Here is a 13800-nt window from a genome sequence, read left to right on the forward strand (position 1 = left end):
AACACTTTCCTGAAGTGCCAGCGAAGTACTAGAGATAGAGTTCCTTTGTGGCTTTTGGCGGCACTGGGAATGTTGAAGGCTGCTTGTGAGGCATCTCACAGAGGTTTAGGGAATGTGATTTGGGTCACTTTGTCATGTAAAACACCACGGTGATTACAGGTAATTTAGAAGTCGAGAAGAAAAGAACAATTGATCAAATTACAGTTTTGTTTCCAGAAAACAAAAACACCCTCTTTGTTATGCAGTTGATGGCATCACTCCACGGCTTTGATTTATTATCTCTGTGGAGCAGGGGGAAAAATGCACAAAAGTGACAAATAAAGAGCAGTTCTTCTGTGAGGGAAACAAAGGGAACCGGAAAAAAGACTGATAACTCAGATTCACTCCATGGGGTTTCAACAGAGGTACACCTTTCATGAACTGACACAGTGGTTGTGAAACTCTGTGAATGAAATCCCTGTAAGTCTCACCATGGAGGTACTGGTAGTAGCTACCTCCATGAGTCTGATCAAGACTTCTTTGGTAGACTATCACACACAGATGGACAGTAAAAAGATCTTGACACATTAAGAGAACTTTTTATTTTGCAACTGTTCCTTTTATTTGTTACATGGCTTTACATTTTTTGACAACTCAAGCAGTTGAATGGAGTGAACGTATAAATTATGTGTTGCTGCCGGCAGTGTTCAGTTTTGTTCTATTATTCACAATAAGTTTACTGGAACAGAGTGGAAACATAAATTATGAAACGTTTCTGTTGACAGCGTTTAAAATTTTATTCATGCTTTTCAGATCTAGTAGACTACAGTTCCTTCCTGTATGTTGAAATAAATATGTTACAACGTGTTATGTCACTGAGTTGGGAGGCAAATTGCTCTTTCACACATGTGAAACACTACATAGATACTCTAGACAGCTACAAAGCACTGTCATTTTTATTGTTCACTTAATTGGAATTACAGATGAGAAGTCAGACATGAATCAAGGTGTGCATTGATGTTAACACTGGTGAACATCTGCTCACACACTGGGCACTTGACTGTGTCATGGGTGTGCCTACTTTGACTTGGCACGGAGTTTTTCGTCGAGTTGTTGTGGTCTCTTTGTTTTACCAGATTCACCGAGACCGATGTGAGGATGAGATCGTCATCACTGTCCTCCTCACTCTGGGAGTCAATTACCGTGGCAATGAAGCCAATTCGTTCCTGGCCTCTTTGCCTGTTGAATGCATCCAAGATACCTTTACTGGTTCCCTGAGAACTGGTCTTGTCTAGAACTTGTCTGTCTCCAGTTACACACTTCCCCCTGTTGCTGGAAGCAATATCCGTTAAACCAAAATCTTTATGATCAGAGTTACTATTGGTATCAATTTTCCGAATTTTGGGATTTCTAAAATTCATATTTTCCTCGTCTGATGAACTGCTGAAGCAGGAAATTGGACTCGGACGAGGTTTTTTTGCCTTCAGATTGGGCTTTTTCTTGTTTCCCGGCAACGCCTCATCACTGCTTGCCAGAAGTCTTGAAGTACCTGAGGATGACCCGCCCAGGGTGTGTCCGGAACCTGGGAAACTTGCCACGGGTCGTTTCTCCTGATCATCACAGCCGCTACTTTTGTCAGAGTCCGTCTCCTTTGACTTTCCCGGACCCTTGGCTGAGTGACTTTCCCTTCCGCGAGAAAACAAGTCCCTGATATCTTGGCTGCCGGGTTTCTTTTTATCTGAAATGAAACATGCAGACTCAATCTTCAAGACTCCTATTAAACTTCATGGCAATTATCCAAGCTTTGTCTGCGTGCCATTGCAGTCAATACACAGAGGCACTGCAGAATGGGAGGACACAAGCTCTTTATTTTTTCAGAACAGGTAATCCCTTCAGATTTGTTTGGCCTGGGGCTATTAATACTTTCAAGTCGTGCTTTTTGTTTGAAAAAGTGGCTTGAGACAGATAAAACGATACGGGGAGGCAAAAAAGGAGTTGAAAAGTGACCCCTCCTCATTTGATAACAAAAGTGCCCATTAAAGCAAGCTTCAAAACAACAAAACAGGTGCTGCTGTCCTGTGTTCGGTAAGGGGTGAGGGGTGACATAAAAGATTTGGTGGAGCTCTAGGGGTTCAACTCGTGCCTGTATTTCACAGAACAAAAAAACTACTACCAAGTAGAGGCTGTGCATTACTGGAAACAGAAACAATGGCATAATCTAAAGGGGCAATCAACACCTACTTTTGTGATGGAACCTTTCTAGGTCACTGTACCATCCAGCCTGATATTAACATATAAATTAGATATTAACAAGACAGTAATGAATTACTCACTTGCAGATATGAAGACATCACACCTTATTTTTTTTCTTTTATCTTCATGCATGAATTGTCGTAGCCTCCATCAAAAGACCTAATTACATGACATACATGCATAATGACTCCACAGACAAGTAATGTTTTGTCTGTGAGTGTGTGCGTGTTTGTGTCACATCTTTATCAAATCAACAACTACCTGTCCCATCAGTGCTTGCTGTGTTAACGTTCTTGGTTTTGCCCTTCTTTTGTCCATAACCCTCCGGTTCCTTGATTTTGGTGTAGCTTCCCCCGCACGATCTCTGGTGCTCCCCCCACCAGGGATCTCTGGCCGACGGGGCTCGGTTCATGGCGCGTCTGACAATGCCGAAATACGGCGGCCGTTTCTGACAGGGGCCGTTGCACTTCCACCAGTGCTGCCTGTAGACGTCCACTTCATCGTGGAAATTGTGGTATACCTGTGTGTTCAGAGAGATAGAAGGGGGGCATGAGAGTCGCTTTCTCTATTGGAATTTTCTCTTTTGGTCTTTGTTTGTTGACAGGGCTCCAGAGAACAAGCCAGCGTAAACACACAATGGAAGCGCTGTCGGTGACATACTTCACTGCCCCGACAGCCAGTCCCAATTATGCAACACAGTATCAAGCCGTGTGTGCGTGAACCATTCCTCAGTGCAGTGCAACAGCTCCCCTGGGCAATCTCAATGATTAGATTATGTTGACTAGACATTTTGTGTTTTCATAATTCCATGTATTTCATAACAACATGTTTCTTTCGATATATTTGTTTTTCTTTAACAGCCCTCTGTGGAAATAATTTCCCCAGGAATCCTGCATGAAACAAAACAAAGACAGCACTCTGAATAGCGTCAAGCTTGGCTGAATGACAAGGTCTATGACCTACCCTGCGAGAAAAGTGCTTGCAAACATGCACAATACTATGCCATGTATTTCCTATATTTCATGATTGTAGACATATTTGTGACTACCCATTGGCAAAAAAAAAATTCCCCCCTGCGACCTTTAACCTATTTGTTGTGAATATGACCCCTTCTCATTCAGCAGTCTCTCACTCTGCTTTGCCTGTTCCACTTTTTGCCTTTAATCATATCTGACCTCGATACATTCATGAGACAAACTTTTTGGATTTATGGGTGTCATATTCATATGAAAATAAAGCTCTCTTAATAAATCATTAGACAACGAGCGGTGAAATCGGATCAGCAGTCTGTAAAAGCAACAGCTTGCGTTGCGGTGAGTGAACTCCCGATCATATTTCTAGAATGGGGGAGAGAAAAGGAAAAGATGATTAAATTTTCGAGTTTCTTGATTATCCATCACAGGTCAGGTGACTAATCTCTGGGCTTTTGTTTTGTAAACAGAAAGTAATCGTTCCCTGGTATTTGTGTTTGTAGAGCAGATAAGCAATTAAACATGGTCCAGTGGTTCCAGGCAGTGAATTACCAGACTAAGTAATTACAGAGGCTTGCCGAGCTTGGTGTCTGGCAAATAATAGTGGGTAAGGAAGGGGAACCTCCTCAACTGATAAGAAAAAAACAAAAGGGGAGGGACAACAGAGGGGAGATTTTGTCTTAATCTATGTTACTTACGCTGATGTTAGTTCCCGAAGCTTTGTTAATTCGATACATGTGTTTATGAAATTCTGGTCCGTGTGAATCATGGTCCTGATGAGAAAGTAATATAGAAAACATCATTGAGTTATTCCTCTGGCACACAGCCAGACTGGTAACTCTAGAAATATTGATGGGGGCAAAATGTGGTTTTGCCTCCACCCAACCACTGGGGTGGGCAGATGCAGCGTGTTCCATCTGTTTGTAAGAAAAAAATACACAGAAAGCAAAGACAGGCTTTTCACTATGAAAGAAAATTTAGTTGTGTGGTCTGATGGTAAAAGTGAAATGAGCCTGTCAAGACACATAGCCTTGAAAAGCAAGTGAAGACCTGCATCTTTTTTTCACTCAGTTGATTTTTTTCCTGTCTTTTCTTTATTCAGCCAGTTCAATGCATGCATGGTTTCAAGCCTAAGGGGCGTTGTTCAGACACATGTGGACAATAAAATGTTCTGCAAATTCCATTTCATGGAGAATTGACTACCTGCAAAGCACACAATGGGATCTTTCCCAATAAAACCAACATCAGGCATTCAGATTTCATCATTTTCCAACAGTGCCACAACACAACGCAGCACAAAAGACTCTTCAAATTGAAACCAGAACAGCCCCTTCCCTCCTCCTAACACAGAGGTCGCCAGGTCAGAGAATATTCAAATTTTAAACAAGGTCACATCATTCTCAATAACTCTCCCTCGACAATTCACTTCCTGCTGCGCATAAATTTTGAAAATTGAGCTAATTTCCATTTTCACAAAGAAGACATGATGGTAGACCTACATTTCAATATGGCAATATGCAAACTAAAGTGGGGTAATTTTGCCTTTTGCTTACTGTCTACAAAAGACTAATATTTCTGTGAAAATTTACTTAAAACTGTAACCGACAAGCTATACAACACAAAGCACACACTAGCATACTACTCTACTTCTTGTCACTGTTCTAATTATATTTTTTTCTCGAAACAATAAACATTTTATTATCCACAGATGTCGAATTCAACAACAGGATATGTTGTTTTTAACTCTTTCCAGCTCTGCCCATAAAGCCTGCTGTTAGAGGCAATCACAGTATTGTCAACGCTGAGAGTGAAAGGAATGGGCTGCTTTTATGGAAAATGAAACAAACATAAAAATCCTGTTAGATCACCGCCTGGAAAGGCTGGAGTATGAAATCATGGACAATCACGTCCACACAGGAACTGAATGATGGAATATTACCACAGTCAATTACATTGTCTGACAAATATGAACACAACCGCTGCATTGTCTACGTGCTTTTCAAGCTTAGCACAGAAACAGTTAAATGTAAAAGAAAAAAACTAAACAAAATTTTCTTCAAATTTACTCTATTCAGACCCATCCAGAGCTCAATCACACAGACAAAAGGGACATAACACCTGTCAGACATCAAAAGAAACCAGGTGATTAGAATTCATTGACATGCATTTTCATGATTAAACACACTTCAAGTCAGTATCTCAGAAGTACTGAAACAAAATGAATGATTGATTGAGCAAAATTTTACTCTAAACCTTTTTGAATCAGGAATTTTGGATTGGGAAGAAGGAGGGTGGGGGTGGGGGGGGGGGGAGGAGGAGTCCTTGATGCATATACTGACCTTATTATTGTGAGTGACAAACAGCAAGGCATGAATCATCTCATGCTGAAAGGCAAATCAGATAGTATTAGCAGCGAAACGCAAACAGTGCAAGTTGTTTGAACAGGCCAACTCCTGATCACACAACCCTCACAAAACACACTGACAGGCAATTACTCGCTTAAGTCTTCCAATCTTTGAATATAATGTATGTTTTTCACACAAGCGCGGTATTTCATAAAAAAATCATAAATTTACTGGTGGAAAAGCAAACATATTTGCAGACAAGAGTCCTGGCTCCAGAGAGCTGAGACTGTTTGCAATCCTAGGGTTCAAAGTGAGGGACCTTTGAGGGCTTTGTTTTCAGTGCATAGGAATAGATACAATAAATGGGCTTTGATGTTGTTCCCTAGATTATGGTCAAGGCATTGCAAGTATAGAAGCTAGAATCCTATTTTGATACACTGAACAAGAACCAGTGGATACAAGCTGAATGTAATTTATATCAGTTGCATGACTTGGATATCTCTCTCTGTTGTATATGATCAAAAGTATTTAATACTAGCAAACATATCTTTCTCTCTCTCTCTCTCTCTCTCTCTCTCTCTCTTTCTCTCTCTCTGCCTGCTTGCTGTACAGTGTACACGTTTCTCCATCACATGTTGATGCAAGGAAAATTTATATTCCTCTATAAAATGAATTCTCTTCAAATGCTAAAGTCAAATACACATATATTCATGTATCTATTGATATTCTGCTTCTTTATCTGTAATTGTTGTCGAGTGACAGCAAACTCTATCCAGTACAGTGGTTACAAAAGCTCTTACATAAAGCATAATTTACTTTATATTGTCCATGATTTCCATAATATGCCTACAGTATTATATACACAATTTCTTTAATGGAAAGGTATGGAAGAACCAGAAGAATGCTGCGGTATTCCTGCAATTTCAAGAATTATAGAAGAAGAATAATGGAGATCCGGAAGCTGAAATTTCTCTTTTGTTGATAATCACAGCTCTATTGTTTTCTTGATGGGCATGCCAGGCTTACAGATGTCAAACTGAAAATTGACATATCTACTGCCAGGGTACACACTGCACAAGGCAAGTAGTAGAAAGTATACATAGCAACGCTAGGGACTGATGGAAGACTTTTAGTTATCAAGGTTTCAAAACACCTGCGTTCACATGATGTCTGATATAGTGGGTACAACATGTTATCAGTACTTCCAGATATCCTATGCACACAAAAACATCTTGATATAATGGTACGAAGCAACTGGGAGGAATGATTCAAAACAAGACACCATTTTACAAGTGGTGTAGCCACAAACTGATGACATCAAATCGCTGTACACAATACACAGTGCCAAAATTACAAGAATCTGTGGGTTTTTTTGTGTACGGCGATTTGACGTCATAAGTTTATGGCTATACCACTTGTAAAATGGTGCCAAAAAAAGAGAAGATGCCACGGATTCACTGCATGCTAATGGCACGTCCTGTATATGGCCTCAGCAAGCACCATGGCCACAGTGTGACGTACACACACCAGGTACATGGCTGGCACAAACTCAGCAACAGTCACATGCATCAATGATATGGGTAGAGCCATACACAGCAACGATGGACCAAGTACTCATACACCTTAAAGCTATCATGACATGCACAGCCATATATCTAGCTGTGTCTCACCCAAAAACCAGACAAAGTCATCACTGGATGACAAAACACATGGTGATGACAGGCATGTCTAGCAATGTTTGACCCTTTCACCACCATGGTTTGTCCCAAAACCATTGTAAGCGACGGTGATTGTGGACCTGTTTACAGGGAATTAGGGGGTGAAGAGGTCAAAGGCTATTGTAGGGTACTGGGAAAAGTGGTTTCTGATAGATGTCATATACAATGATGAACTCAGAAGAAATATTCTTCAAAATGCATTTTGGCGTTTTTAATGATCATTTGAAGGAACCTCAAGGAGGTCATCCCTGGGAACTAACAAACTGGACATCAATGAAAAGAGACTATAAGTTAGTACAAAATTTCAAAATGTCAAAAAAGTGGTTGAAAGATGATTGATAACCATGAAGACAATGATCTAATTGATAAGGTCCATGTTGCTATCGGTGGAGATGCCAATACAGAACACGCTGCTAAGCTAACAAGGAGACCAGAAAGAACTGAACCATTCTGTGGATTCGATTCAAGTAGGTATGTGTACATAGTTAGGAACTGTCTCAGAGGAGTTGTGCTTTGCAAACAATAACAAAATAAGATAAACCTCATTTCTCAAGCGGCGACACGGCTGGCTGAAATAATGGAAGGTATGGTTGCTTTTGTCAGTGGACCACAACATCTTGCCCTTGGTAAATAGATGTGTATAAACATTGCCTGCTTCATCAAGTCTGCTGCACTCTGTGTGTAAAAACAGTCTTGACAGCTTTGCTCACCAGAACAAGAGCAAAATCTTTCTACTACCCAAGCCCTCAATACGCTGGCAAATGAATTCATGGTCTAGTACAGTATCTGGCCATCATTTTGAGTTTTGTTGTAGTCCAAAACACCAGCTCAAAATGTTGATAACTAGACTTGTTAGTATTCCTCATGCCATTATTTAACTTTATACCATACATACTTCAGCCAATGCCCACGTTTGCTGTTTGATAGTGCTGAGTACTTTCTGAGAGCTAAGGTGTGTATTATGGGAGGTAACAAAATTTTGTCTGTGTAAATATCCTACAAGTATAAATGCAGACAATTTGAGGTACTGCCTTTCTCTGTATTCTAGCAAAAAATTATTTTACACTTGGTTATCTTATGTATGTCTGTCTGTTAAAAGCTTAAAAACCAAACGGCTCATGGCAACTGTCATTTAGGTACAAGAAGTGCTGCACAGCTGAGTGGAGAGATAATGCTACAAAACATAACTTTTGGCATCTATAAAACCCTGATAATGCTCGCATAAATCGATGTTTTCTTATGGTTTGATGCAACACATTGCCTTAAATATCGATCTGCTAATCTTCTACATTTTCATGTAATTTGTCTGGGACCCTTGAGAATTCCTGCTATTCCCTGGATGAAATTGGCAATTATCTACATCATAAAACTCAAACACACAGAATCTATAATTGACTTCCAAAAACGCAATTAGTCAACTCCAATTAGCAAATAAATGACTTTTGAAATGAGTTGTTAATACAATGGCAACCTGGGAGGTCAGAAATAACTACCCCTGAATAGGCCTCGCTTCAATCTCCCTTTTTTTACTCCATTGATAAAACTTTATACCACTTGTCAGACGGTGTAATTTCTTTATTGAGTTCAGAGTTGAAAGGTCACACTGTGAAACTGCACTCACCAACAGAGTCTCCACTAAATCCTTCCTTGGCCTGAGTTTCAGCAAAGGCAGGCTTAATCTTATGGAGCACAGACCACCTCTTCCTTCGTAGCAGCACAAACCGGCACAGCTAGTGGAAGTAAAAATAAAATTGAATTTTTTGGTACCACCAGTGATATTTGTGAAGTGGTTAACAAGCAATAGGCAGCCTTCAGTTACTTTTTTTCCATCAAAGCCTTACACGAATAGGCCAGACAAAAAATATTTTTCCTCAAATATTTTTGAGGAGCAACAGAAGCCGCAAGCAAATTTTTAAAGAACTATGCACTACAATTTCGTGAAAACAAATGCTGAGTAAATATATATCACGGAAGAGAGACAAATTATATTGTTTTCACTTATTTTAGTCACTTTAAATGAAACAAGAACACAGTAGCTGAAAGCTGCCACTTTGGATAGTTTTTTTCTTATTTCAGAGACTGCCTTGTACTCTACGACAGAAACAGCATGTTCCAAATGATACGGCAGTTGCACCATGGCAAGTCATCTCCGCTGGAATCTTCATGCAAGTCCAAGCTTGTCACACAACAACACTATTAAGGAATTCAAGGCTGCTGAGGAAAGAGGTTGAATATGATTTCTTTGCAATAAATAATGACAATGATGCAGACCAATTTGAAGCTATTTTACTGGATTTTAAATTCTTGATTGGCCAGTGTACATGTATATGTAGAAGTGGAAATTTTAAGAAACAATTTTTTGTGTGACCTTAATCTTAATACTTGTCTCATCTTTGTTCTATATATAATATTAACCAGTTTCTTTGTCAACTGCCCATAGCATATGGAAATACCCAGTATTCAGGTGGTCAACCAGGCCTGCATACCTGTCAAGTGCATTGCCATTGTTAAAAATGGAATTTCTGTCTGCCCTTGAAGTTGAATGCGCTGTTTCAACTTAAAGTATGCTCCTTGTACATGCACTTTGTTGACAAGCCAAATACTGGTTGTTTCAACATGCTCCGGGGATAATGAGACTATACAGCTTACACACTGAACAACAAAGACTGAAAAATTGTTGAAGGGTGCACGTACAGTTACTGGGGCGTCACTTGGTGGTTCCGTTCACAGGTTTGCATTTGTGACTCCTGTACCCATACAAGTCACATGAAATATTTCTTTTTTTATGTTTGGAAAGACCTATGTACACTTACTAGTGAATGCACATACATTGACTTGCATGGCACGTGTAATTTGATTGAAATGTGTTGATTGTGACAGGGATGTGAGTGATGGCGGTTATTTTGGAACTGAAATACCATCATCTCTGCATGGCTACTATCTGCTTTGTCTTGCAGTGAACCACGATGAGAGGGTACCTCAGTTTATTTCACTGGCAATAGTGATGGTTGAGGAAGAGAGGTTTAACAAATCTATAGTGCTTACATCTTTAGATGAAAAAGAAAGAATTATCACATCAATGCAAACCTCTGTGAGAACATTTTCCAAAAAATCTACATTCTCCTGCCTACTGTACCATTTAGATATCCCATAATTCCTATTTCGATTAGCTTTACATTGCAATTACATTTACCGTAATTTTGTAAAAACCTTAAATTAAAGAGACAAAGTTGCCCATTTTTTCATGAATTTTGTTTGATACAATATACTACTTATATTGTTCGACATGTTGAAAGATACTGATTGAATGGGTGACCATGCATATATTCCACCCTGATTTTAGACAAATTAAATGAAACCAGGGTGAAAGTATATTAATGGTCATGACCATTAATTCATTTTCGCGATGGTTTCATGTATGGTGTCTAACACCGGGGTCAAATATATGCATGGTCATCCATTCATTCATTATCTTTCAACATGTCAAACAATATAAGTAGTATCTCGTATCAAACAAAATTCAAAATGAAAAATACCGCAATTATACAGTGTCGCTCACATTTGATCAGAATTGCTACATACCACTATGGATACCAAAGATCAACAATAAATGTTGTTTCTATCTGTTCAGTGCAGGAAAATTCTACGTTGATGTTATGACAATGATTTCTGCACAGTACAACCAGAAAAACAACAAGAAATATTTAAACCAGAAAAACAAGAATGACAAAAGTAAATAAGGTCTGAAACTTTAGGTACTGGAGGTCAACTTTAGCAACATGCATAGCAGAAACAGCTAGTCCCTCTTAGTTTGAGCAGGTCTGTTAATATGTAACAGTTCATAAACAATAACAGGAAATGACTCAAGGTCAGTGGAGTAGCCTGTTTCAGTCACTGGCATGCCACCACTCCTGCACATTTGCAGGATTTCCCTTTTTCTTACCTCATTTGCACATTTTTGACACTGATTTGTTCATTTGAAAAACGTCACATCTCAACCCCTGCATCTACCTGTACACCAAATACTGAGATGGTAGCTTTGGCGGTATGGGAGCTTTTGCGTGTGACGGACATACATCCGCACATACATGCCCACATACATACATACAGACGCCACGACTCACCCTATAAGCTCTTTTTGGTATTTATAAACATACCAAATATGAGCTAAAAATGGCAACTTTTGTCTCTTTAACTTAATAAAACATGATTAGGAAAGTCAATTTCCACACTTTCATTTTCAAAGACTGTCAATTTATCTGACAGAAGAGACTTCTGTCCATAAAGATATCTATACGCTAAGTAAATTGTTACATAAATAGATATCTACAATGTAACATGTTGACTGCACTATCTATTGATTTTTCCCAACTGTGAAGTAAATGCTGTTCAGTATGGCAAAAATATTTTTCATCTTTTTTGTTGTAGCTCCAGGGACATGCTGGTAGACAGTGTTTTTCATTTGTCCAACAGTGTTGACAAATACTTCATGATATGAAGTGTACGGCGTGCCCTACTGCTGAGTGTTTAAATTAAGAATAAATGCTGAGAATTTAAAACATCGCAGCGGTGGCATTTGTTATCTTTACTGATATAGCGCTCAGAGTTTTTGTAATTTATCGCTGGGCATGGTGTTATAGACCAGAAGAAGTCTAATCATGTAGGAATGTGACGCTGATTGTCAGTGTTGTCATAAACCAATCATTCCAATAAGGCAGCACATGCCAAAGTAGCCATATCATTGATACATTACTCATCCTGCTTTGAGAGAAAGTTTGAAAGCTGTAACATTACTGGTTGCCCTAACTTTGGAGTCACTGTTAGACGTACTATGGTATTCAATGTTGATACCATGATTATATCAATTGCTGTAACATTAGAAAGAAACCTGATTCAAATTTTTCATAGTTCTGTATTAGAGTGTTTATTTCAAAGTACCATACGAATAAAAAACTATGTAATGTTCCTATAAAAACACTGTCATAAAAATATGTGAAATGGTAAGGTTTATGGCATTCACAATGTTAGTTAGTCCCGCCATACAAATATGTAAGCTATTATGACTATTGTATAATTTAAAAATATTGTCAACTTTTTCGAAGGGGAGAATATGTTTGAAAACTCTTACTCAAAAATTATCATTATTGATTGGACGATAGATTATTTGTGGTCATGTGGGTAGCAGACGGCAAGATTGATGAATTGGCAATGCCAATTTTCAAAATTTTCCAAATTGAAGGAAATGGAAGTTTGCCCAACCATTAGAATTGTTACAAAACATTACATATAGTTGCCAAAGATATCTTCGAATTTAGAAGAAAACGACACATGAAGTAGTCATACATAATTTTCCAGACATTCTTTAGAGAAACCTAGAAGAGGTGCCAAGGTTAGCCAGCCCAGTACTATCTTTTGAAACGACGGACAGTCAAACAGTTGCACAAAATTTGCCCTTAAGGGCGCCCCCACCGTCCAATAAGTAACTTCACTTTGTAATTTGTGATGAAACCTGATGCTCTTCGTCATATTATTAAGAGAAAAATAAAGTCGTTCAAAGATAAAATTATTATGAGCAAATGTTTAATAATATTAAAAATAATGTTTTCTTACTGTAAGATTTAACTACTATAAAAAGTATTATCAATAAATCCGTTGGTGTTTGGTAAACTTTCCCGCCTGCCAAACCGCCAAATCATGACAATGACTTATCTGGACGTTTCCGTTGAAATCAAGGACTATTGAGGGTTGCCCGTAGTTTTTTCGAATAAGAGTTACATGGTCAGTGAATTCGACTGATAGATAGGCCGCTGAGAGCAGCATTTCGAGCGACAGAACGTGAGAGACGTCGCATATATGACATATAAAAGTTGATTATGCAAGACTTCAAGTTCAACGTTGTGCAATGCAACTGCAACCCTACTTACAGTGTCATGCGTGGACTCCATTTCACTTCAATACCCGCCAACTTTCCCCAAAAGAATCGATCATTGAATTGCAAAAATAGTGCTCTTATATCTGGGTTCGGGTCAATTAGTTCCCATCTTTCGTCAACGATCGAAACAGGCTGGGTCTTACTGTTGCGGACGTCATCGTATGTGCTTTGAGTCGATGATGATGGCTCCGGCGACCGGCCTAATCTGTCTGCAGATTCCCGGTCAAACTCTTCCTGTAACAACCGAGCCAGTACTGCGTCACTGTCATAACTCATTTTTTGATATCACCGCACATCACCGAATATGAAAGAAATCGACGTTTTCAACAGCTGATCTTGTGACATAATCTGTACCCTGTGTGTTGTTCCTGCAAATCAGCTGTCACTGTACCAGGAAACTGAGATGACTCAGCAATCATAACACAAAGTCAACACTCAAGCCTCGAAAATTAATTGTGATGATATGAATAATAAACGCGAAACAAACACATCAAATGTTAAACACACTTTATTTGAATGTATAATTGCTCAAGTCATGCCAAAAGGTTTGATTTGTATAGGCAGATTTAGTGATATCGAATTGAATGTCTGTCTGATAATAT

The 13800-nt window shown here is 38.9% G+C and overlaps 1 protein-coding gene across 1 annotated transcript; it reads right to left on the minus strand.

Moving 5' to 3' along the window:
* Positions 1–558: 558 nt before the first annotated feature.
* LOC139149495 (DNA-dependent metalloprotease SPRTN-like) lies at positions 559–13596 on the minus strand. The gene is made up of 6 exons (XM_070721271.1): positions 13191–13596; positions 8888–8996; positions 5543–5587; positions 3902–3976; positions 2494–2752; positions 559–1717 (listed from the first exon to the last, which is right to left on the minus strand). Exons 1-6 carry the CDS (start codon positions 13472–13474, stop codon positions 957–959), a joined length of 1533 nt encoding a protein of 510 aa, XP_070577372.1. The 5' UTR covers positions 13475–13596; the 3' UTR covers positions 559–956.
* Between the last annotated feature and the right edge of the window lie 204 nt (positions 13597–13800).

The sequence above is a fragment of the Ptychodera flava genome, chromosome 14, assembly GCF_041260155.1.
Source record: "Ptychodera flava strain L36383 chromosome 14, AS_Pfla_20210202, whole genome shotgun sequence".
Classification (NCBI taxonomy): domain Eukaryota; kingdom Metazoa; phylum Hemichordata; class Enteropneusta; family Ptychoderidae; genus Ptychodera; species Ptychodera flava.

Excerpts from the sequence above, each read along its gene's own strand:
- LOC139149495 (XM_070721271.1), bottom strand. The coding sequence starts at position 13,474 with ATGAGTTATGACAGTGACGCAGTACTGGCTCGGTTGTTACAGGAAGAG. Across the intron at positions 2,753-3,901 it reads CTTCGGGAACTAACATCAGC|GTATACCACAATTTCCACGA; the intron begins GTAAGTAACATA and ends CTGAACACACAG. Across the intron at positions 1,718-2,493 it reads AGCAAGCACTGATGGGACAG|ATAAAAAGAAACCCGGCAGC; the intron begins GTAGTTGTTGAT and ends GTTTCATTTCAG.